The 26,097-nt window shown below is 42.2% G+C and overlaps 2 protein-coding genes and 2 long non-coding RNA genes across 4 annotated transcripts in view; 1 reads left to right on the forward strand and 3 right to left on the reverse strand.

Annotated features, from left to right (window-relative positions):
* Positions 1-2,717: 2,717 nt before the first annotated feature.
* Positions 2,718-8,599, reverse strand: LOC138974807 (serine-rich adhesin for platelets-like). Its single transcript, XM_070347535.1, has 6 exons — positions 8,539-8,599; positions 5,749-6,159; positions 3,846-4,948; positions 3,445-3,497; positions 2,906-3,164; positions 2,718-2,777 (listed from the first exon to the last, which is right to left on the reverse strand). The coding sequence occupies exons 1-6, from the start codon at positions 8,597-8,599 to the stop codon at positions 2,718-2,720; spliced, it is 1,947 nt and encodes a 648-aa protein (XP_070203636.1).
* Positions 8,600-13,849: 5,250 nt separating this feature from the next.
* Positions 13,850-26,097, reverse strand: part of LOC138974134 (uncharacterized) — a 36,580-nt gene continuing 24,332 nt past the window's right edge. The window contains exon 5 of the mRNA XM_070346823.1: positions 13,850-14,416. Within this exon, the coding sequence (XP_070202924.1) occupies positions 14,055-14,416 (362 nt within the window). The 3' untranslated portion in view covers positions 13,850-14,054. The remainder of the gene's footprint in view (positions 14,417-26,097) is intronic.
* LOC138974133 (uncharacterized) lies at positions 14,938-21,563 on the forward strand. The gene is made up of 3 exons (XR_011458325.1): positions 14,938-15,457; positions 16,895-16,954; positions 19,731-21,563. It is a non-coding gene; the product is annotated as an uncharacterized lncRNA (long non-coding RNA).
* Positions 17,166-21,652, reverse strand: LOC138974132 (uncharacterized). The gene is made up of 2 exons (XR_011458324.1): positions 21,552-21,652; positions 17,166-19,070 (listed from the first exon to the last, which is right to left on the reverse strand). It is a non-coding gene; the product is annotated as an uncharacterized lncRNA (long non-coding RNA).

Raw genomic sequence — 26,097 nt, forward strand, 5'->3', positions numbered from 1 at the left:
ATTGTAATTTCTTTAATAATAAGGAGTGGTCTACAAGGTCAAAGGCTTTTTTAAAGTCCAGGAATAACGCTCCTGTTACTTCGGACTCATTAATAGCTGATAACCAAGTTTCACATAAAGAGCTGAGAGCAGTGTGGCATGAATGCTTAGAGCGAAATCCAGACTGAAATGGATGAAACAAATTCATTCGTTCCATATATTCCAGTAAATATTTCTGAATATGCTTCTCCAAAGGCTTAGATAAAACAGGTAAGAGGGAAATTGGTCGAAAGTTGTTAGGGTCCGTAAGATCCTTGCTTTTTGGGAGTGGCACTACCTTGGCACATTTTAAAATAGAGGGAAAAACGTTTTGTTGTATGCCAAGGTTGTAGACATAAGTCAGTGAATCAATTATGTATGGTAAAGCAAGTTTGAGCAACCGGACAGGAATCTTATCGGGACCCATTGACTTTTTATTCGCCATCTGTTCTATCAGTTTTCCAACCTCGTGGACAGTAATGGGTGGAATAGAAAACGTTTCGTTTTGAGTCAACTTTCGTCCACAAAATGTTTTTAATTTTTCTAGAGAGACATCAATATCAAGGGACTCATTCTGCGTGAGACAGGCTTTCAGTTTCTCTGCGAGCGAAATAAAGTGTTGATTAAAATCTTCTGGAGTTATTTGTGACGGAGAATTGGTCGATCTCTTTCGAGATTTATCAAGAACTTCATTCATTGCTCGCCAAATTGTAGAAGTATCTCTCTTATCAGAAAGCAATTTATTAAAATAATCTGCTTTTGCTTGCCTTACCGTTTTCAACACTTCATTCCTTTGTAATTTGTACTCGCTTTTCATGTTATGTTCTTTAAAGAAATCACGCAACGCCATAGCCTCAATAATGTCCGATGTCAACCAAGGGGGCAGGTGGGGATGTTTCACCCTATGCTGACGTAGTGGAGCGTGTTTATCAATAATGGAACACAAAATCTCATGGAAAAGATCGCAAGCATCATCTGCGTTACTGCAATTAAATACGCTTTGAAATGGCGCTCGATTAAGATCACAGAAAAAGGCAGACTCGTCAAAGTATTTAAAACTTCTGTACTCGATAGTTGTATGACCTTTATGCTGTGATTTGGGCAATCTCAGAACAACCGAGCAAAAAACAGAATAATGATCACTGAAAGTGGAGTGTACTACTTGTACATTTGAAACAGTGGTCTTATTATCAGTATAAATGTGATCAATAAGGGTAGATGAATTATTGGTTTCTCTTGTAGGGGTTTTAACTAGCTGGTGAAGACCAAATAGAGCAGTGGTTGAGCCCCAAGTTGTTTGGGGTCTCTGTAAATTAATGTTAAAATCACCAAGCAATAGTACATTCTCATCATGACGTTTTGCTCTGTCCATCATTAAAACAAAATCATCATTCCAACTTGATGTTTCAGCAGGATTCCGATATATATAACATATTAACAAAGGCGAGGATTTACCATTTTTCAACTCCACCCACAAACATTCCACATTTTCATCTTCAAGATCGGCCCTTCGCTTCACAATGCCAGCAATAGACCGATGGACATACAGAGCAATACCTGTTTGGCCAGTTTGTGCACTATCGCGTCGTAAAACAGAGTAATTTGGAATATCAATCAGGCTGTCCGAAACACGCGAATCTAGACGTGTTTCGCAAACACCAAAAAGATGTACGAGCTGTGGTTGTTTGTTCAAAAATACACAAACATCAGGCACTTTGTTGACTAAATGGTAAATGTTCAAATGCCCGATACGGAGAGAAGAATCCGCCGTTGACATTAAATAAAAGTGTGATAATTATTAGAACAATTTAACAGCAACAACAAAATATGCAAAAATTCAAGCACAAAATGGGAAGAAGATTGAACAAACAAACAAAAAAAGAAGAGAAAGTGAGACAGTTGCGCAGCCCTAATGACTCACATACACGCGCACACACAAACAATTACTCTGATATAAGATCAAAATTAATGAAGGGAAGAAACTTGACCAAAAATTGAAAAATTAAAGGGAGGTTACAATCAGTGAATCCCCAAACCTAGGACAAGGGCCTTTGCAAAAATACGAAGACAATGCAGTAAACACAAGCGCAGCCGCCCGGTCTTCACTTTATATAATAGGAAGGGAGGCGGAGGGGGCACGATTATGCCTCAAACACTGAATCGAAGATTGCGTGGCCGTAACCGGTTTCACACACTGGAGGCAACAAGGTCCGTTGTAAAGCAATCCAGGTCAACTAAGAAAGGGTAACACAGTGTCTTAAACAACAGCCAAACTCACTTTAGCGAGCTCAATGTTCTGATGAAACACATAATGTTCTGATGAAACACAAAATGTTCTGGTGAATCAATTAATGTTCTCATTAAACACACGAGTACGTTTGACACCGCAAAACACAGTTAAACCGCGGTAAACGTCGACCACAATTCTGAAGATTTATTTGTTTGAAGATCAGAAAACAAATCATCTGGGAAGGGAACAGTCACAGTGCACCAGCACGTGTTTTAAAGTCCGGTCACAAGAAAGGGAACAGTTTTTGATTGGTTTTTGCTCTTTTCCTTTCCTCCTCCTCTCTCTCTCTCTCTCACTTATTTCTTTCACACTCAAGCATGTGTGCGTGCGCACACACACACACACACACACACACACACTACTCCACTCTCGTTAAACAGATAATGGCAGGTGTCAAGCGACTTGAGGGCTACTTGCCCAGGGAGCGGTGAAGTGTGACGATGGGGTGACCCAGGGCGCTCCATATTGTCTGTGAGGAGCAGGGTAGCCAGGTGCATAGTACATGGGAGGTGGGTAAGGGAATGGAGGATAGTAGGGATTATACATTGATGAGAAAGGCATATGTGGTGATGGGGGCATGTGTTGAGTGTGACTCACAGGGTCATCACTCATTGCTTGATGTTGCAACCACATGGGGAGTGGCGGCTGTCCGGTTGACGGGTGTCGCTGTGGTGCCTGCTGCATCCGCTCCTGGGTATGCAGAGTCTGCCACGGAGCCGGACGAGCAGCAGGCTTGTGGTTGCGCTGGTCCTGGTCGCTGTGCTGTCGCTCGTCTGCCTTGTTAGAAGGGGCGACTTGGGATGGTCGCTGCAGGCCTTGTTCAGATGGCGACGTTCTTGTGTTCTGTTTGGTCACGCTGGCGTAGGATGCGTGTTCCTTTTTAGTGTCAGTGCTTGCTTCATAAAGCACCGCTTTTGCTTCTCGCAGCAACAATGACAGTCCTCTCGCGGAATAATGGACTTTGTCCGCAAGAAGGCCAGGGTTTATCTTCCCTTGTTGGTCCCTTTTCCAAACGGACTTCAGAGACGTACAGAAAGGATACGTTCTCTCCACAAATGTTTGCCAGTTCACTGTTTATCTTGGAGATTTTTTCATTCCTTTTGTGGTGACTCTGCGGTGGGATGGCTGCGACAAACGTTGTGGCTGTGGGGAAATGGGTGGCAATGGCTTCTAATAGCTTTTTGTACTCCTGTACAATGTCAACATCTTGAGCCCCATAGTCATTAGTGCCAACATTTAGGAGAAGTTTCCCTACCTGTGGGAAGATAGCTCCTGTACAAATAATCTGTGTTAGCTGTGCTATGTTTACTCCTCTAAATGTTCTAATCTGTGTTTGGCCTGATCTGTCTAGTCGTCTCCTGTCTATGTGTTTCAGGTTTGAGTCTCCTATCAGTAATGTCTTACATGACGGGGGGAGACGCAATGTCGGTGTATGGGGCACATAGTCTTTCTCTGACAGAAGAGCATTGTAAACTCTTTCCTGCTTCGGGGAGGTGGGCGGCGACCCAGTATCAGACACTGTACGGTCCAAGGATACAGTTGGCACGGTGGAGCGACCCGAGGGTTGAGCGTAGCGCCCATTGTTGATCAATGTCTGAATTGGCTTCGCATCAGATTGCCCGGAGACGTCACGGTCGTCTGCTTGCGGGTGGTTGGACGAAGTTTCATTACGGATGGACTTTTTATCTAAACGTTTAAGTTCTTTGATTTTGTCTTCAAGTGACTGACATCGTTTGCGGAGAGAATCTGTCTCTTTGTCGCTGGCCTCTTGACGTTCTTGCAAATCCAGCAGCTTTCGTTCATGCTGCTGTTCAATGACACGGAACTCGCGTGACACTTGCACTTTGTAGTCACGGAATTCGGTGACCAGTGCGTCTAGCGTGTCTCGTAGATGCAGAAGTGATGCCGTGTCCGTTTCGTTGTTGCTGAGGTTGGTGTTGGTACTGTCAGTGGTACCCGTGGAAGCTTCGTCATCAATAGCAGCGCTGTCAGCACTGCTGACCCCTGGATCGGCACTGCCGTTGGTGATAGCAGCCGCCCCGACACCACTGACACTTGTAGTACTGGTACCGTTCTCGCTACTGACAGTGGGGGCTGTGCTGAAAGCGGAGGTGTCAGTTTTGGCATTGCAGTTGTCGGTGTTGGTACCGCTGTCCCCAGCAGTAAGTGGAGGGGGGACAAGGGTGTTGGTACTGTCAGTGGTACCCGTGGGAACTTCGTCATCAATAGCAGCGCTGTCAGCATTGCTGACCCCTGGATCGGCACTGCCGTTGGTGATAGCCGCCCCGACACCACTGACACGGGTAGTACTAGTACCGTCCTCGCTACTGACAGTGGGGGCTGTGCTGAAAGCAGAGGTGTCAGTTTTGGCATTGCAGTTTTCGGTGTTGGTACCGCTGTCCCCAGCAGTAAGTGGAGGGGGGACAAGGGTGACGTCCTTGACAGCTGTGGTCACGGCCTCAGTGGTGACGGAGGACAGCTCGGCCATAATGTGGACAACAGCCTGCAGGCGTTGGAACTCGTCCTTCACCCACGCGATGCACTGCTTTCCCTGTACCAGTATTGTGTTGGTGGCGTAGATGTGCATCACAAGTAGCTTGTGACCACCACTGTACAGACGCACTGTCGTCTGCACAACATCTGGAGGGAAGGACACCACAGTTAGCGACTCAGAATCGTCGTAGTCATGATGGACTGGGTGTAGTTTCTTTTCAATCCTTGAGAAATCCTCCCAGGTTGCTTCATAGCCCTGGGATCGTAAACTAACAAGGTATCTGTGTCGCAGCACAGCTTTCCAAACTGGAAGAAGTCTACTGTCGCTTTTAAAAGTAATTTCATTTGGGTCTCTTTTCAGTTCAATCACTTCAAGTGATTTGTTCGTGCGAGACCTAGTAATAACACTAGTCATCTTGGCCGGCACGTTGTTCCCTATCCCAAAAACCGGATGAAACAAAACCTATGGTTACACGGCATTTATATTACAATGTTTGAAATACGTGTGTCAGTGTAGGACCTCAAGATGTCCTGTGTTTTAAGTGCCCCACTTTCTAACTTTTCATTTAAAGAAAAAATATAGTTACCTTCAATTGTCAGATTTCTGGAAGATGTGTAACTCTTGGTTCCACCGTCTAATACTGAACCACCATTACAGATGTACATGCCGGAGAGAGAGAGAGAGAGAGAGAGAGAGAGAGAGAGAGAGAGAGAGACGGTTATTATTGTTTATCGTCTCCTCAGCAGTTAATGCTATTCGAGACCGAGAGACGGAGAGAGAGAGAGAGACATAAAATTGGTTAAAAACCGGATGAAACAAAACCTATGGTTACACGGCATTTATATTACAATGTTTGAAATACGTGTGTCAGTGTAGGACCTCAAGATGTCCTGTGTTTTAAGTGCCCCACTTTCTAACTTTTCATTTAAAGAAAAAATATAGTTACCTTCAATTGTCAGATTTCTGGAAGATGTGTAACTCTTGGTTCCACCGTCTAATACTGAACCACCATTACAGATGTACATGCCGGCATCACCACAGTTAGCTCTGTTCAGGGTCAGCGTGATGGTCTTGCCATTGAGACTGCCAGTCACGGTGGCAGAGCCTTGAAGTGACGTCAGCATCAACACTGCATCCGTATTTACCACAGAAGCTGCTACTACCCGCACAGGGTCAGCGTTAGGACTGGCGTGTAGCACTCGCTCAATGTTGATGGCTGTCATTATCTCATCATCACCCACTGAAGATGCCCTGCACAATATTGTGACCTGTCCTCCAGTACTGTCTGACACATCGGGCATCAAGGTCAGTGTTGCCGGGGTGACTGTGATGGTAGTGGGGTCGTCTTGACCATTACCTGCAGCATAACACAACAAGAGGGAACTGTTGATTAAGTGACACATGCATTTAATTCAAATGCAAACGTACTGATTGCTGACACAAACTTACATGCACAATGAATAGAAGGCCACCGAATAGAACTGTCGATGCGACTCTTCGTCACTCTTTTCATCAACAACACAGGAATCATTGATAAACAGTTTGCACAATACGCCAGCATTTGTTTAGCATTAGACCGACATTCTCAACAACACGTAATGGAAATTGTGTTGCAGTGTGTTATTGTGGTTACAGTGTCAAAGTGGGTAATATTCTCAATCCTTGCTCAAACATGACTCACGCCTGAGGAAGGGGTACACCCGGTTTAATGCCTATATCGCCATTTACGCTGGGTCTTGCAGCAATTCTTCAACAGATGCATGTATGTTGCTGCATTAAAGACATGTTTGGTTGGCTAAATTGCAAGTAAATCGATTAACAGTAACATGAAATATAATGAGTCGATACTCCTCAATGCAGCTACGTAACACAATATACATGTGTATTCTTTGCCTTTACGGGAATGTAGATTGTGTTTTCTGGTAGGAAGTGCGGCATTATGGATTACATTTCGGCCATTTGCCTTTGCCTGTAAATGTACACTGCACTAGACGAAGCAATTTTATATTCAAAGCGTTAAACTATATCTCCCCTATGTTTTGTTATTTGGGGTTTGTTGTACTATGACGTACTGCGGCACAATACGGCCTTTTATAACAGTACCCTCACATTTTGGGATACGGTGCCAAACCCTCCTTAATAAAACTTGGTGTACGCTCCCATTTCCCGTGGGTTCTGTATCCTTCAGTTTGTGTGTCATACTCTTAATGTGTGCAAATATACGGATCTAGCATGTTCAGTTTGTGTAAATCTGTCTGCTAGATATGCAATATATCATAACACATTCCCAAACTTGCCTTTTTCTCATCAAATGAGCCAGCGCGCCGTAATCTTAGTAACAAAGGGACGTAAGTGCTCTAAAAACGTGCAACGAGACTAGGTGAGAGTTACGCAGAACCAATCAACAGGCACCTGAGAGAACAACAAGCAACAGGCACCTGAGAGAACAACAAGCAACAGGCACCTGAGAGAACAACAATCAACAGGCACCTGAAAGAACAAGTGTTGAAATGAACAAGTGACTTTACACAAATCGCTTTCAAATTTGCTTTGTTAATTGTTTTGTATTTCAATGCTTTTTATTCTCCCAGGTTCCAGAGTTTTGGTTTCTCATAATTCTCAACGTCGCTGCCCTACACGCCACCAGGCGTGAAAGGCAGTAAAAAAAAAATTAAAAAAAATTCTCAACTGCTCTTGATGCACATTTTGAATAAATATATTCAGAGAACCTACATCCCTTTATTTCTCATAATTATCATAAAACAAGATGTGTCTAAATGACTCAGTTACATGAAAGTTACATGTGGAAGGTTGCAGATCATCAAATGGTCGGGTTTTCTACTTTCGTTCTTATCAAAAGCTGCTTGAACTTGATGAAGTGGTTCTCTGGTGAAAAGCGAAGATACGACCTCGCATGCAAGGAGTGAGTGTTTTACGACCTGACCACTGAAGCAGTCTTTTATTGTCGTGTGAAGTTCCGCACCACATGGCGAGCAAATGTTTCGCTTCAGTTGGTCTGGCAAGTGGGTGTAACATTTAACAGACAGTCACGCTCGGGTGATAAAGGGTATCTCTATAAGGTGTGATTTCCTCCTTTGGGGGCATTGTTTTTTTCATCAGCATAACTCGGGATAGATTTTACCGCTAATAATGGTTTGACCATGAGGCCGTAAAACAACACGTGTACGTATCAACTATCATCGTATGATTTCATCGCGTCGGTTATACACGCGGTTTCATATGACTGACGTAGGCTCGGAGAGTTATCTTACAAGGGTGCTCTGCGTCAAGTGCTGTCCATAATTTACAACCAATACTCTAGAAACGCTCAGGCGATTTTTCTTGGAACTAAGAGAGATAGAGAGAGAGATAGATAGAGAGAGAGAGAGAGAGAGAGAGAGAGAGAGAGAGAGAGAGAGAGAGAGAGAGAGAGAGAGAGAGAGAGAGACAGAGCGAGAGAGAGACAGAGAGAAAGAAAGAAAGAGAGAGAGCCAGAGACAGAGATAGAAAGAGAGAGACAGACAGAGAAAGAGAGAGAAAGCGATAGAGAGAGAGAAAAAGAGAGAGATGAAGCGATAGAGAGAGCTACAGAGAGAGATACACAGACAGACAGACAGACAGGCAGACAGATATGCAGAGCTCAGTTAGGTAATCCTCCCTGAAACACGGCAGCATATGGACAGAGGCATAAGAACGTCAGCGTAAGTTTGGAAGTACAGACAATATAAATTCTTACCCGTTTGCAGCACTGAGCACAGCAGGGCTATCAACAAGACATGAGAAATGTGCGGTGACATTGTTTTCCAGATAACACTTTTTTTTGTAGAACCTGTAGGACATCATGTACGTATAACGTCATCAACTTCAGCTTTTACGTCATACGTTTGCCAAGTTGTACACGTCGCGGTAGCCAAGACGACATGTAGTTCGATTCTGGAGAGCGATCGTGATAAAGACGAATGCGTTGGTTTCTGTAGAATGTCTGTTCCGTTTCAGCATAGTAAAATAACATGACTAGTTTTAGGGTAGGCCTATGCAATATCGGATTAACATGAGCTGTTTTCATGAAACGAGTGAGTGTTGGTGGATCTATTCGCACTGAAGAGAAGAAGACATGCGGCTATCGGTAGGAAGTCAGCCAGTTTTGTTTATCTCACATAAACTCCATACTGACTATCCCGAGGGCCCCAAATTGGCAAATAGGGTTTAAAATCGTGACCGTGATTGGCGTTTTTCGACCTTTCTGTGACCGTGATTGCCGAAATTTCCATTTCTGTGATCGTGATGGGACTTTGCCCGTGATCCGTGATGACAAAAAAAATCAAGTCTCGTGATCGGATCGTCATTTGTTTTCGTCATCGTGATGGGCATTATTGCAAAGCATTTTATTTTCAACGTACATTTTTCACAGCTGTATCACTCTATGATCCTCTATTCGTCAAGGTGTTTGTGATCGTGAAAACAAAAATCAAGGTAACTGTGATCGTGAAAGCTAAAATTTCCCTTCCCGTGATCGTGATGATACACCCCCCCCCCCCCTTTGGGGTCCTCTATCCCCCCTCCCATCTAACGTACTGCTGATCGAACTTTGGACCCCAGATTCCACTCATGGAGTCTTATTCGTGATGAAAAGTTGTCTTTTGACTTAGAAATCTCCTTCATTGCCTAGTCTTTCGTTTCTCATTCAAGGGACGTAATAACCATTCGGTGCGTTTTCTAATGAATCGTATTTTGGGGCAAAATCTACCAAACGTTACCACAAATTAGCTTCACTTGCAAGATCTTGACATGCTTTTTTCTCTCTAGATAAAATATAATTGTAACTTATTATGAAATTGGCGGGTAAGCATTCAGTCTGGAGTTTATTTATGCTGCCGCCCGGCTGACGTCATACCTATATAACTGCATTAAGAGAGAAAGTATTCCAGCACACATTTCTCTCTCAGAGTGAATCGTACATCGTTTGCCTCGCGTTGCTTTTCCAGGTAAGGAGAATCTGTTGGACCAAGTTTCCAGTACTTGTATGGTGACGTCATAGATAGATGTACAGGTACACGTCTTAGCTAAAACTATATCGGCACCAACTTGCAACCGTTACTTCCTTTCATCAATTAACCGTTTTTAGGCCGTCATCTTACAAAAGGAGCCTTCAAATTCTCTAAATCGGAGGGAATCCAGGGAAATCTTTTTTTTGTTGAGAAATTACTTCGGTGCCATTCATTCAGTGGTTGGTCAATGCGTATCCGTGTTAGGAGTGTCAACATGATTTCGAATACATTTGATTACGGTGACATTTGACTGACCTTTCTAAACGGATACAAAGTGAACGGAAGAACAAGGGCAGTTGTCAAGTTAACGCATCTCTAACATTAAAATCGATAGAACGCAGACCACACGAACACGAACAGAGCTGCTCAGGAACTGACGAAATGTGAAAAAAAAAAAAAATTTAATTTAGAAAGCTGATTCTTTGACCATTTCTAAGTTCAAATGGCACCAGATGGCACCATTTTGCTTCTTTGGGCCAACATTTTTTCCGGGGGAGCATGCCCCCGGACCCCCCTAGCAAACTTGGGCGCTTCGCGCCCATCACATTCACTTTCGATTCAAAGTGCACCCCCCCTGGCAAAGCAACTGATCCGCCCCTGACACACACACACACACACAATACACACGCGCGCACGCACCCGCGCGAGCACCCAAGCACGTGCGCACGAACGCACGAACTCACGCAAGCACGGACAGTGAAAACATCGAAAGTAGTTTCTGTGTGGGTTTTTTCGACTGAAAGACGACGACATTGTGTTATGACAAATCACGGCATTGAAATACCGAGTAATAATCTGTTCAATGAATACATCTGATATAAACAGGTTTGCACTAATATAATAGCCACAAAAACAATAGAAAGGCCTAAACAATAACGCCGCTTATAATTGCAGCTTTTATATATTATAAAAGTTTACTATAAGTAAAAACAAATTAAAACAAGTGTTTTTCTGTTCAAGCCTGTTAAATAGAGCTTAAACAATGACCACGAGTTGATTACTGGAAAATAAACCACGAGTGGGTATTTGCAGCCGCTTGGTAATTCACGAGTGTGCGGAGCACACGAGTGAATTACCAAGCGGCTGCAAATACCCACGAGTGGTTTATTTTCCAGTAATCAACGAGTTGTCGTCATTGTTTAAGCTATTTATACAACGAACAACACGGGTCGAACATGCAGTCATGCAGACGACATTTTGTACGCAATTTCATTTCAGCCTAATCACTCAGAGTGTCAAATGCGCGTCATTCAAATAGTCCCTATTCTTTTACTTTATTCTTAGTCTCCGACTCGTCGGCATTATACTTGTCTGGTCTAAATATCGGACCCCATTGCTACGATTAAAACACAATAGCGTTTATATAGCTATTCTGACATTACATTCTGTGTTAAAATCATGTTTTTGTCAGCACCAAGGACCAGAATGGTCCATGTCGTTGATAGCAGACGACGGTTCCCTTTCCGCATGAAGCCACGGAAATAACCGAACATTGAAAAACCCACGGACATATATTACGGAGAAAACTCGGGATAACCGGATGTTTAGCATTACGTCAATATGCTAGGAATCATATGACGTCATGACGTATTGTGCTTGCCTACGTAGATTGTATATGTTCGAAAGTCTGACTTCTGTTGTGAATTCGCGTGGTGAAGGCTGCGGTAAATCTGTAGATGATAAGAGACCAAGGATTGTTTCAGAAGAAACGACTAAATGTTTCAGACCGGTAACTTCATTTCAACATTGCACTATATAATGGACGTTCTATGTGACAGGAGAGTTTGCTGATTTTGTGTTAAACATTGGAGAGATCGTCTGCTAGAATCAGAGATAGGTCGCTTCAGATTGCAGCTTCTGGAAATTTGCAAGGTTTGTTGCCTGTTAAAGAACTGGATTTTACACGTACAGTAAGCAACAACAAAAACACACACAAAGCAAATGGCATCGTCTGTCGACTATAGTCACAGAAACAAACCTGGCGAGGTATGCGTGTACTTCATACACGTCAGCCATTGTTGTTACAGTTTTGAGTCAACGTTGTACGTATTCTTCCGCAACAGGGTCCAATCGTCTGGGTTTCAAATGTTCTAAAAATAAATTCTAGTGTTGATTATTTTTTAGCCCTCTTTATTCTTACTTCGAATAATCCACGTGTGATTTTTGGTGTAATCAAAGTAGTTCGTTCTAATTTCTCACTTGTCTAAAATTAATCAACTAGATTTAATCCACCCCTCGGTTGCATTGCAGGAGTTGTATAAGTTGAATTAACACAGTCCAACACTGATTGCGACATGTATGGTGCCACAGCTAACAAGAAGACCACCCGCTCGTATGCCTCACCTTCGTCACAAAAAGTATCAACCTGACGCAAATTGACTGCTGATCTACTGCCAAACTTTCAAGCAAATGATAATGTCCTACCAAGGGCGTCACTGTGACCTAACATTATACCAGGGGCGTCACTGCGACCTAACATTATACCAGGGGCGTCACTGTGACCTAACATTACACCAGGGGCGTCACTGTGACCTAACATTATACCAGGGGCGTCACTGTGACCTAACATTATACCAGGGGCGTCACTGTGACCTACCATTACACCAGGAACGTCACTGTGACCTAACATTATACCGGGGGCGTCACTGTGACCTAACATTACACCAGGGGCGTCACTGTGACCTAACATTATACAAGGGGCGTCACTGTGACCTAACATTATACCAGGGGCGTCACTGTGACCTGACATTATACCAGGGGCGTCACTGTGACCTAACATTACACCAGGGGCGCCACTGTGACCTAACATTATACCAGGGGCGTCACTGTGACCTAACATTACACCAGGGGCGTCACTGTGATCTAACATTATACCAGGGGCGTCACTGTGACCTAACATTATACCAGGGGCGTCACTGTGACCTAACATTATACCAGGGGCGTCACTGTGACCTAACATTACACCAGGGGCGTTACTGTGACATAATATTATACCAGGGGCGTCACTGTGACCTAACATTACCCCAGGGGCGTCACTGTGACCTAACATTATACCAGGGGCGTCACTTTGACCTAACATTACACCAGGGGCATCACTGTGACCCAACATTATACCAGGGGCGTCACGTTGACCTAACATTATACCAGGGGTGTCACTGTGACCTAACATTACACCAGGGGCGTCACTGTGACCTAACATTATACCAGGGGCGTCACTGTGACCTAACATTATACCAGGGGCGTCACTGTGACCTAACATTACACCACGGGCGTCACTGTGACCTAACATTATACCAGGGGCGTCACTGTGACCTAACATTATAACAGGGGCGTCACTGTGACCTAAAATTATACCAGGGGCGTTACTGTGACCTAACATTACACCAGGGGCGTCACTGTGACCTAACATTATACCAGGGGCGTCACTGTGACCTAACATTATACCAGGGGCGTCACTGTGACCTAACATTACACCAGGGGCGTCACTGTGACCTACATTACACCAGGGGCGTCACTGTGACCTAACATTACACCAGGGGCGTCACTGTGACCTAACATTACACCAGGGGCGTCACTGTGACCTAACATTACACCAGGGGCGTTACTGTGACCTAACATTATACCAGGGGCGTCACTGTGACCTAACATTATACCAGGGGCGTCACTGTGACCTAACATTACACCAGGGGCGTCACTGTGATCTAACATTATACCAGGGGCGTCACTGTGACCTAACATTATACCAGGGGCGTCACTGTGACCTAACATTACACCAGGGGCATCACTGTGACCTAACATTATACCAGGGGCGTCACTGTGACCTAACATTATACCAGAAATGCAAATGCTAATACGACGCACCCCCGGTATGTGCAATAAAAATAACAAACAAATGATCTCCCGCTCTAGCTCAAATATCAGTTCACAAAAACGGGATGTTATCAATCAATCCTGCAGGTGTGTGATGTATGTCAGCTCGATCCTATAGTGACCTTGGTATCTTGTGAGGGTAAGCCAGCTGTACATCTTGTCTTGGAATCATCGCATTGTGAAAATCTGTAAATTTAAAGTTTGTAAGTTCTAGATTAAACAACATCAAGGTGATTGTTTCGTTTACAGATGGACAGCCTACCGTAATATGAATCTTTTGATTGCGCATGTGACTTGATATTAAATGTCAACATTAGCCGGAATGGGTTCAGCATTATTCTACATCGGACGAGGCAACACTGGCCGTGTTGGCGTCAGACGCTGCACTGGCCTCGCTGGCATTATCGTCTATAGCGTCGTATGGGTCTTGGCCAGACTGACCGACGAGTGCGGTGTCACCGGTGTTCATGGCGGTCCCGGGGCTGCTCTGTTGACCGCTCGCTTTCCTCCTGCAGTGGAGCGCGACGCCGAGACCGACACCGAGACAGGCAACAGCTCCCGCCACACCAAGACCGATCGCCAGCCAGTTCGTAGCGCTGGCTTGTGATCCATTTTCTTTGTTGGCCTTGACCTCTGTCTCGGTCTTTTCTTTGTTGTCCTTGACCTCTGTCTCGCTCTTGCCGTTCTCCTCGTCGCCTTGGAAAGAAAATATAATATTTTTATTTTTATTTGTATAACTGCTCTGATTGTTTCAATTCAATCTTCAGATCTAAACTTCGGTAGTCTACCTTAACACCGACTTAAAAACTAACGCTGGGAAAGAGACTTTGAGCAGGTATGGAAGTGTACCTTAACACCGACTTAAGAACCAACTCTGGGAAAGAGACTTTGAGCAGTAGTGGAAGTGTACCTTAACACCGACTTAAGAACCAACTCTGGGAAAGAGACTTTGAGCAGTAGTGTGCCTTAACACTGACTTAAGAACCAACGCTGGGAAAGAGACTTTGAGCAGTAGTGGACGTGTACCTTAACACTGACTTAAGAACCAACTCTGGGAAAGAGACTTTGAGCAGTAGTGTGCCTTAACACTGATTTAAGAACCAACGCTGGGAAAGAGACTTTGAGCAGTAGTGGAAGTGTACCTTAACACTGACTTAAGAACCAACTCTGGGAAAGAGACTTTGAGCAGTAGTGGAAGTGTTCCTTAACACTGACTTAAAGTGTAACTAAACAGACATTTTGAAGTGTCAGCTTTACTGAATTGCTTTATGTTTTGTCCAAGTATAGACCTGTAGAAGCGATACTGGACGATTTTTCCAACGTTTACTGTGTTTTCTGATTTACTACGATTTTTTAAAAGTGTTGAACCCATTTCAGATTTACCTGCTTATCTGTTCTTGATTTGATACTTCCAAAGAACAAGTGGTACTTTGAGTTCCGGTTTTATGTTTTAACCAATCAGAATTTGGTTCCTAAATAAAATCGTCTGCTCCCTGTCCCAGCAGAGTCGGCAACAAGCACTGCTTGCCACATGTGTGATGTTACCAACAGAAATAGCCATAAATTGGGCAAGGTAGCAATGCAAATGAATTGGATCTAACTAATGTGCTTGTACTGCATCTCTGGCCTTTGAATTAACTCCAGTACTGGCTCAGCGTGAGAGGCAACATCCTGTCGAAGTCGTAAGCACGAGGCTGACTGGGAGATTATTATTCGAAGAGCATGCTGAAACAGATTGTAAGTACAATATTTTACATGTTCTCGACATTTCTGTTGATCTTTCCTTAACTTTAATTGTTTCCTTGATTTAAAACCCTAGGGCTTGTATTTTTATTTGTGATACTAAGCACGTATCTTTACCACAGTATCTGATCACTTCACACTTGAAAAGAGACTTTGATGAAGTGGAATTATTTCTGGATCTAATTTATTCCTTGTTCCCCCCCTCTCGATTCCTTTTTTCGCCACATATGTATTGTCGTGTAAGGGGCCATGCGTGTACTGGCTGCTTTTTATATTTAGTCAAGTTTTGACTAAATATTTTAACATCGAGGGGGAATCGAAACGAGGGTATGGTGTATGTGCGTGTGTCTGTGTGTGTGTCTGTGTGTGTGTGTAGAGCGATTCAGACTAAACTACTGGACCGATCTTTATGAAATTTGACATGAGAGTTCCTGGGTATGAAATCCCCGAACGTTTTTTTCATTTTTTTGATAAATGTCTTTGATGACGTCATATCCGGCTTTTCGTGAAAGTTGAGGCGGCACTGTCACGCCCTCATTTTTCAACCAAATTGGTTGAAATTTTGGTCAAGTAATCTTCGACGAAGCCCGGGGTTCGGTATTGCATTTCAGCTTGGTGGCTTAAAAATTAATTTATGACTTTGGTCATTAAAAATCGGAAAATTGTAAAAAAAAATAAAAATTTATAAAACGATCCAAATTTACGTTTATCTTATTCTCCATCATTTGCTGATTCCAAAAACATATAAATATGTTATATTCGGATTAAAAACAAGCTCTGAAAATTAAATATATAAAAATTATTATCAAAATTGTTTTTCGAAATCAATTTAAAAACACTTTCATCTTATTCCTTGTCGGTTCCTGATTCCAAAAACATATAGATATGATATGTTTGGATTAAAAACACGCTCAGAAAGTTAAAACAAAGAGAGGTACAGAAAAGCGTGCTATCCTTCTTAGCGCAACTACTACCCCGCTCTTCTTGTCAATTTCACTGCCTTTGCCATGAGCGGTGGACTGACGATGCTACGAGTATACGGTCTTGCTGAAAAAGGGCAGCTACTTGACTAAATATTGTATTTTCGCCTTACGCGACTTGTTTTTACTTCGGTCAGATACAGATGACTGGAAAAAAACCTTGTCAGGGATTTCAGAATTTAATAGATCTGTTCGAAGTTTTTACGGTATGGGTCCTGTTACATACAGACTGAATGTGCGCAAGATGAACTTTTGATTAAACATACACACACACAAATGAATCTCTTGATTTTGTTTTTCGGCGAATGTCCAGTTTCCACCACCACGTCTGTGGTATGTTTTTATACTGTTTGATTGAATAGACTGACGTGCATTCTCTCGCAAATGTGCGCGCGTGTGTGTTTGTCTGTGCCTCAGACTTATTAATCAAAAATGATGTTGCACATTGCAGATCTATGCGACAGGAGCAAGTGGACAAGACAGCTACATTTGTCTGAGCGAAGATCCAACGGTAAGCTCTTTTAGCCGAAGACAGCGAGCCTGGGTGCATGCATGCAAGCTTCTATCATGTTCGTGTGAGTGCTGCAGGGCTATTAGACGCCTTTTCATTATTCTTGATTTGGAGATCCATGCAGGGTATTAGAAAGTGCAGAATATACACGTTTGAACAAATACGATGTGTGTTTGCTCTGAAAAAAAGAAAAAAACGCAACAAACAAACATTGTATTTGTTTAAAGTATCACAAATATTTATTACCTGTATCTGCATGTTTTGATAATGATGAAGGGTAAATTACTTTGACGTGTGCTTTTTTTTTTTAACCACACTGATAACGAATGATAGAAACACAGACACACTTAATAACATATCCACAAAAATTGTAACAATAAATGTAAGCTGAACAATGCCTGCAACACATTTCAGGCCTCAGAAGTAAGTAATTATGAGATTCAGACAGAGAGAGAAAGCCCAACACGAAACCAGTTGACATTTTTTATTTCATTATGTAATATTAAAAACACGACAACAACGTATTTCCTGTACTTAGTTTCGTGCAATTATGGATTGCAAAGTATGTCTAATTGAGTGGCATAAAGAGGCACAGTTGCATGAAAAACCAACTCGGATCTTGACTAGGATCAGGATTTTACATGGACACAACCTAGAATTTAACATCCTGGGGGGAGGGGGGTACTGCGCCTTTCACATCAAGATGTAAAGATCTATTTTAAATAATACTTATTAGAAGGGAACAAAATCAAACAAACTATGTAACAATCGTTCTGAGGGGAGAGAATTACCTCTTCCCAAGAAATTACCTCCCTTGCTTTTCTTGTTGTGACTTATGTAGAGTAAAGTGAATAGAAAGTGAATCAGTCAGTAACAAAAAAAACCACAACATTTCTTAAGATCAATGAGGAGTCTTGAAGTATTTGTCAATGTTAATCTTGTATGCATAACAAACAATATATTACGGATTGATAATTAAAGAAAATCGTCTCTTCTACAGGGTTGACCCCCCTAAAAAGGACACCCACAACCATGCAAATTACTTCTGCATCTGTTGAACCAATTATTTTATATATGGTATTCATTATCTTCAGTTTATGTTCTGCCTTTCCAGTAAGTGGCAATTTTGTAAATTGAATGGTCTGACTTTTGTGCAATTTTAATTTTTTTCTCCAAATTCGGGGGTCGATTAAACAGAACGAGTTTTGACATTGAGCAGTAGCCAATTTTACCTAATTTAAACCCGTCAGGCTTTTACCTTTTTGATTATTTTGAATGTCTGAGTATGTAAAAACATCCCCTTCAACCCCCAGGCTATCGATGACCTGAAGAAAGCATGCAGTTACAGCTAGGTTCAGGGCAATCCTCAGACACGAAAGCGTTGGTGTCATTGGTGATGCAAAAGTTAGATAATTTAACCTACAAATTTGCCACTTTGTGAACTGCACATGCATAAAATCAAGTTTAAGTATGCTGAATATGAAGTTATCCAGTCAATTGGTGTAGAAGTTATAGCATTTCTGTCAGTTAACAGTATTTAAAATCTCTAAAGTAAAATCTGACATATTCGAAAGTTTTGCATAAACACCCAGACAATTTTTACGATATTCTCCTAAGCTTCTCCACTTCTCAGCCCTGTCTTGGAAATGAATTCGAATAAGGCAGTCAAAATAACTTAGTTTGGAGCACCCATCAATCAGAATAAGCATTAACTTTTGACACAGGAAATATCTTCTACCGAAAGCTCTCCTGGTTTTATTCTACATTTTTCCTGCATAATGGTAACAAATTTAATGATAAATCTAAACAACGAAGTGACTGTGGTAAGATGAACAAAGTTAAAAAACAAAGGATTACTGTAAATGGTTTACGAATCGAAATCTAAACAAGTTTTAATGATAAGTAAAATGATAAAAAAAATAAAATTAAAAAAAAGCTAACGTCCTCGCATTTGTCCAGAATTATTCCATGTTTAACATGGGAACAGAGGTATAATTGGTCTAAAGAATTTATCTGTATGCAATGCCCGCTATAGGTGAAAGACTTTTGTGGAAGCCATGGAAGAATGCATCGCTGTTGTGCTGGTTCAGCTTGAGGTCCTGTCCTAGCGAATATCCTGCACACACAAAAACACGACTTTTTAAGCCACTTATGTTGCATTCCGTGACATAGCTTTGTTAAAACCGTGTGCCTGATAATAATGACAGATTTTGTTGATATACATTTTTTTTAAGACACCCCATATAATATTGTTTGACAATCTCTTTCAACATAGTTTACGAATCACCAATGTGTATACAAACGCAAATAACCCTCAATAAATTACTTTCCAGAGAGAGAGAGAGAGAGAGAGAGAGAGAGAGAGAGAGAGAGAGAGAGAGAGAGAGAGAGAGAGAGAGAGAGAGAGAGAGAGAGAGAGAGAGAGAGAGAGAGAGAGAGAGAGAGAGAGAGAGATCAAAACTAGAAAATGTGTGCTATATAAAACAAGGATAATCACTGTCAAATCTTTGCTTGTACCTGCATGGTGTTTACTGCGCTATATACACAACCTGTTTTATTTCATTTATTTATTTTGTTAATTTTTTTTTTGGGGGGGGGATGTTTTGTGATAAGGGTTTTTTCAAAGCCTTTACTGCTTTAGTCATTGAATCCACCCGACTTCGATTTATTGTTCAGTGATGGGTAATTGTGTGACCAACTATGTAAGTTAGTGATTGTTCTGGCTTCATACAATGACATTGCATTAATTTTATAAGTGTATGTGTGTGTGTTTCAGGCAAAAGCTGATATTACAGTCCTAGTTGTATGCAGTACCTCTGCTTCTTCGTTCAGGAATCAAAGTATACAATCTAAACCGATTATTTTGTTCAATAATCTTCAGCTTACCATCCCGAAGAAGGCAGTAACGTGCCGAGATATTGATTATAGATATTAACGTACCTAACCTGGTTACTGGTGTGTTTTCTTTTTATTTCAATAATGTAAATGTGTGACAACTTGCAGGGTACTTGATGTTCAGAGCAATTTTTCTGGCAAAAGACCTTTTATGGATCAAAGAAAACTTGTGTCGTGGTGCACAAGTCAATCAATTTGGTTGATAAATAATTTGTGCTGCATTTTCCCTGGTTCCAAAACGTAGTATGTATTACCACATGTCCTACCTGTCATTGGCATCACATGATTCTCTGCAAGCTGTCTTTTGTGGAAATACGTCATTTAACACTTGCACTTATAGTAGGGCTGATGGGGTCTATGTCGACCAAAAGAGTGGGATTCTCTGTAGGTCAAGTTCCTGTAGGTGGATTCCCTGTATACCTAAGACTTTAAAATTGGCAATCTAGTATACAGGGAACCCACAGGGTGCAGTTTTTCAATAAAACTTGCAAACCATACTCGAATTTCTAAGAAATATCAAAAAAAGATCGAAAAACATCAAATTCTAACGATGTCGCTAAGCATCACGTGACTTTCATTGATATTAGCAAAACGCTACAGGAACTACACCCTGTGGTATTCCCTGTATACAAGATTGCCAATTTGAAAGTCTTACAGTGAATCCCATTCTTTTGGTCGACATAGACCCCATCAGCTATAGTAGGTGGCTGTGGAACGGTAGACATGCAACGACAACGAACAACAAAAGACAAAGTGTGGAGAACACTCATTTTTCTTAACATACGCTAATTTTCTTTGAGAATGCTCCAAGTGAAAATCAGGGGTTCCTAGGCCTGATATCACAATTAAACAGCTTCTTCTCAGAATCAGGAGGGAAAAAACGAGATGTCGTGACAAGAACAGACAGCAGCAGCAGCAACAACAACATTGCTAAATCGTCGCTTTAACAAAATTTCATGTTTAGTATCGCAGACAAAGCACGGCTACTGATCCGACCAAAGCCACACTTCATGCACGATGGGCACATTGTTATGGCCAGCTTGTTAACGTGAGCATTGTGTATGTTTTACATAGAATTGAATGTGTTTGTCGTTGTGTCTGTCATCTATCCTAGTCGTTTGATTTAGAATAAAGCAAACTTATTACAATGACGATTTTCTTCGGTTTTTGATGAAGGATTGGCATCAAGACTTTTCCTATTTTCCAACTCTGCCACCATACACTGGCCGTTCAGGTCTGCATGTCGACCACATGGTGTGTGATCAAATTTTTCGGACATGTTCACAATGCTTACATGACCCCCAAATGGAAAATCAGTTTGTATTTGTTATGTTTTTGTGTAAGCACAATCTTCATACAAGTAAACAGAAACAGTTTTGTTGCAAACAGAGCCTTCATAAGAAAAAATGCTTCTAAGTCAAAATACATACCCCCTTTTTCGTATTGCGTAAAATATACCCATAAATTCTGGACATCATATTTTTATTTTTTTTCACAACAATGAAACCAAACTTTGGCATATGTTTTAGCAATATATTCACAATAAAACCTATGAGTTTGAAGGCTGCATCTTGTTTTGTTTATTTTTGAGAATTTTTTTACAAACCCATGCAAATGGCCAGTTTCTGGGGAGAGACTGGGGAGATAATGGCCAGTATAGAAAGAGTTAATAAGTAAACTAATGTCAGAAGTAGGTATTTACCTTGTTTGCCTTCGCGTTCTTGATAGCCCGCTGCAGCATTTGTATCACTTCCCTTGACATTCAACACGCCAATGTATTTCTGAAAGGAAAATAAAGATATTGACCGAAACATCACACAAGTGGTATATCATGCTAGGTTTTGTTTACAGCGCCTGTTCTACGACCACATCTGATTGTAATTTTAATAAAGAAAAACTGTATCCATTTATTACTTCTCTATTTGTGTGTGTTTGTGTGTGTGCAGGGGCGGATCACATCATTTTTAAGGGGGAGTTTCCAAATTTCTTTTATGGACAATTTGACGACGCGAAGCGTTTAGTTGAAGACGCGAAGCGTTCAACCTCCTTGGGGGGAGGGGGGGGGGGGGGGGGGGGGGTCCGACAAATGCTGATAAAAACAAGGAAAATGGATGAATCCGAGCCAAGAAACATCCCCTAATACACCTTCCAAAAAAGTAAATATATTAAGAAGAAAAATTTGAATCACAACAAGGACAACTGATAGATCTGGCGCAACCTGAGCAAACTAATTAGCCAACTTCTTTCCAAAATCGTCACTTAGAATACAAAGGCCGGATCCGCCCAGTGTGTGTGTGTGTGTGTGTGTGTGTGTGACCGATGACCTTCTCTAAATTCTAATCGTTGCGTTTGCATGGTAATAAAGTTTTAATACTGGATATGCCCATGAAAAAATATCATTTCTTGTTCATGTCATTGTGTGTGTGTGGCCAGGACCGTGACTTCTGCTTGCCTCGAAGTTTTCAGAAAAGACACAAAATGCCAGCAGGCGTATGTTCTTGGAGCACTCAGTATGCCGTCATCTGCAAACAAATAAATACAAATTATTCAATTGTGTAAATAAAGAACAATCATTTTAATATTACAACAAAAAATTCATATAACTGTAGTCTTCACCAGAGACATCCACTACACTATCTTTAAATAAAACTGCCATAAAAAATTGAAATACTATAAAACTTACCCCCACTCAGATCTATTTGGGATTATTCAAGTTTCAACCATGAAACGATGCCGGTTTGGACAGATCTGCTAGTTTGCCGCTGAAACTGAAATCAAAGGCGATCTTCAGAACTATTTCTAATCTTGTATTTGTGATTAATATAAAATACTGATCTTCCCAATAGAAGCTGATGTGTATACACATGACCAGGACAAGGTATTTTGTTACAGGGCATTTACGCAGACGTCGCAGTTCAAAATATCGTTTTAGATCTGATTTTGTACAGCAGCCTGTGTGATTCAGAATCGTCTGCCCTTTTTCGGTTTAACATTTTATGGACGATTCCTATGAGACTGCTCAATCATAACTGATGACAAATTCAGAAACAGATGATGGTTTCAAGTAGGCTACAGTAATGTCAAGCCACTCGTCGAGCATTCACACTCAAAGAACCCAAGCCAAATCTGCTCTGGTTCCGAGCAGCTTTTTCCAACTGAGACCCTAATTGTTACGCATCTGCCGCGAAAAGATAGACCACAAACAAGCGGCACTGTACCATGCTTTCGTTTATGTTGCTAAACAGATTAAATGTGCATTGTAAATGTGCTTACAGCAAAGAAATGCATCCTTACTTACCACAAAAATACTGGTACCACATTCATCGCACTTGTGTCTTCTTACCAAAACCAATCGATATGTTTGTTTACGATGTATTGGTAATTACTAACCGTTAACTATTTTTCAAAAATCTGAAATGACTTTTAAGAATCAAAGAAAGATTCGCTAAAACGGTTGACTTCAGAAAATAAGCAATATTTTTCTGAACCATGAAATAAAAATCGAAAACTCCGTTTGATCTTTTATTTTGGTAGATTGATGACAACAGCCGGAACTGAAAGTACCAGAACCAAAAATTAAGGGCATTAATCAGGTAAACTAAGAAGATTGTCGTTCCTGGCGCGCACTTCACATGTCCGTCAAACAGTGTCCGAGTGAGAGAAAAAATTTTTTTTTTCGCAGTTCGACAGTATATGGGGCCCTTCTTCATATCAAAGTGTAAAGGTTGCTGAACGATGTTTTTCCTTTTTGCTTGTTTAGTTACACTTTAAGAACCAACTCTGGGAAAGAGACTTTGAGCAGTTGTGGAAGTGTACCTTAACACTGACTTAAGAACCAACTCTGGGAAAGAGACTTTGAGCAGTAGTGTGCCTTAACACTGACTTAGAACCTTCTTCTTCTTCTTCTGCGTTCGTGGGCTGAAACTCCCTCGAATTTTACGAGTATGACTGGCCGTTTTTACCCCGCCTTTTGGGCAGCCATACGCCGCTTTCGGAGGAAGCATGCTGGGTATTTTCGTGTTTCTATATCCCACCGAACTCTGACATGGATTACAGGATCTTTTCCGTGCGCCCTTGGTTTTGTGCTTGCGTGTACACACGAAGGGGGTTAAGTCACTTGCAGGTCTGCACATAAGTTGACCTGGGAGAACGGAAAAATCTCCACTCTTAACCCACCAGGCGGCAGCGACCGGGATTCGAACTCACGACCTCCCGATTAAGAGGTCGACGTCTTACCACCACGCCACTGCGCCCGTCACTGACTTAGAACCAACGCTGGGAAAGAGACTTTGAGCAGTAGTGTGTCTTGACACTCACTTCAGAACCAACGCTGGGAAAGAGACTTAGAGCAGTAGTGTGCCTTGACACTGACTTTAAGAACTAACGCTGGGAAAGAGACTTTGAGCAGTAGTGTGCCTTAACACTGACTTAAGAACCAACGCTGGCAAACAGATTTTGAGGAGTAGTGTGCCTTGACACTGACTTAAGAACTAACGCTGGGAAAAAGACTGTGAGCAGTTGTGGAAATGTGCCTTAACACTGACTTAACAACCAACGCTGGGAAACAGATTTTGATGAGTAGTGTGCCTTGACACTGACTTAAGAACCAGCACTGAGAGACAGATTTTGAGGAGTAGTGTGCCTTGACACTGACTTAAGAACCAACGCTGGGAAAAAGACTTTGAGCAGTAGTGTGCCTTGACACTGACTTGAGAACCAACGCTGAAAAAAGACTTTGAGCAGTAGTGTGCCTTAACACTGACTTAGGAACCAACGCTAGGGAAAAGACATGTCAGTTGGGCATACCTGCTGCATGCCAGATCACTGCATCCCATATCGTGCTGTTGGAGGGCAAAAGAACAGGTACGTTTAAAGACACCCTAAATGCGTTGTCACGATCGGGTGACAGAGACCAAGAAAGCGTCACTCAGTGGAGTGCCTGTTCTGGGTCAATGTATGATAGAAAGCGCCTGTGCGTGATATTGGACACAGCAGAGTTTTTGCTGACAGTGCTCCCGAGCACGGATGTTTTGAAACGCACGAGCTTCACAGTGCAGGTTTCTGCTGTCATAGGGCTGACGGTTTTTTTCGCTGACAGCGCGCACGGGATTTTCAGGGATTGAGTTTCTCGTGTCTTTTTTCCTGCTTGGGGAGGCAAAACTGTGTATAGCTGGACTGGTTTGGTGACAAGGTCAGTCACGTGGATTTGGCTAGGTGGTCTGTCAGAGACTCAAGGACGACACACTTGACACCCAGCGGCAGAAGGGGAAGGACCTAACACACAGTTACTAGAGTATGATGGTTTTTCACCGAGTATCATATTCGGCACTCTAGGGGAACTTCCACAAGTTATTCCTTTCCTCTGCCACGTATTTTGCTGAGGACAAGTCGTCAAATTTCCTTCGTCGGCGATGGCTTTCGCATAAGGATTCGACAAGGGGTTCTGGACGTTTTGGGTCACTGTTGACGAACAGAGACTGTTCCAGGGAGGAGGCGGACTTTGCTTCCATTGAGAGTTACAATCATAGGCTTTTGAGGTAATAAATCATTATTTAACGCTGTTGATGAGTCTGTGTTGTGGAATGAAATACTCTCTGTTGTTCTTTCCAGGTTAGCGCATAATTTACTCTCTGTGACGCTAAAATACTAATCTGTATATGGTTTTTGCAGATAGGGAGAGAAGGACGGAAAATGGCTGTTTTGTTGTTGTAAAAAGTCAGTTTTGTGCAGGCCCACGTGCTCGATGAGATATTTAAAGATGACATGTTTTAAGGTGGTGGGTGAGGGGTAGCTGACATGTTTAGTGCACCGATGCTTTCTGTTTGCAGCCTTCCTTCGTTTCGTTCGTTCGTTTCGTTCGTTCGTTACGTACCTGTAACATCTGCACGGCTGACTCTGGCGGGAACTGTTGAGGCTACGCTAACCAGGAGACCGGCTAACCAGCGGACCGGCTAACCAGCGAACCGGCTAACCAGCGGACCGGCTAACCAGCGGACCGGCTAACCAGCGGACCGGCTAACCAGCGAACCGACTAACCAGCATACCGGCTAAGCAGCAGCAGCAGAGATAAAGCTAAGTGCACCATGTCGTACGCACCCCGTTGACCACCGTTGTCTTTTCGTATCTATGATTTCATTGGAGTAGTGACAACGTGGGGTGTGTGACACCTGCACGAACTAGGGCTTTTCGGACAGAACATTCTCATTTAACTATATTTACACGGGTTCAGCGTGTTCCTATAATTTTCT

The sequence above is a fragment of the Littorina saxatilis genome, linkage group LG8 (genome assembly GCF_037325665.1).
Source record: "Littorina saxatilis isolate snail1 linkage group LG8, US_GU_Lsax_2.0, whole genome shotgun sequence".
NCBI lineage: Eukaryota > Metazoa > Mollusca > Gastropoda > Littorinimorpha > Littorinidae > Littorina > Littorina saxatilis.

What these genes read in the sequence shown, in the direction of transcription:
- LOC138974807 (XM_070347535.1), bottom strand. Translation starts at nt 8,599, where the DNA reads ATGTCACCGCACATTTCTCATGTCTTGTTGATAGCCCTGCTGTGCTCA. An exon ending in GTGCTCAGTGCTGCAAACGG is followed by an intron (nt 6,160 to 8,538) that starts GTAAGAATTTAT and finishes GTTATGCTGCAG; the next exon opens with GTAATGGTCAAGACGACCCC. An exon ending in CATTTCCCCACAGCCACAAC is followed by an intron (nt 3,165 to 3,444) that starts GTTTGTCGCAGC and finishes ATCCTACGCCAG; the next exon opens with CGTGACCAAACAGAACACAA.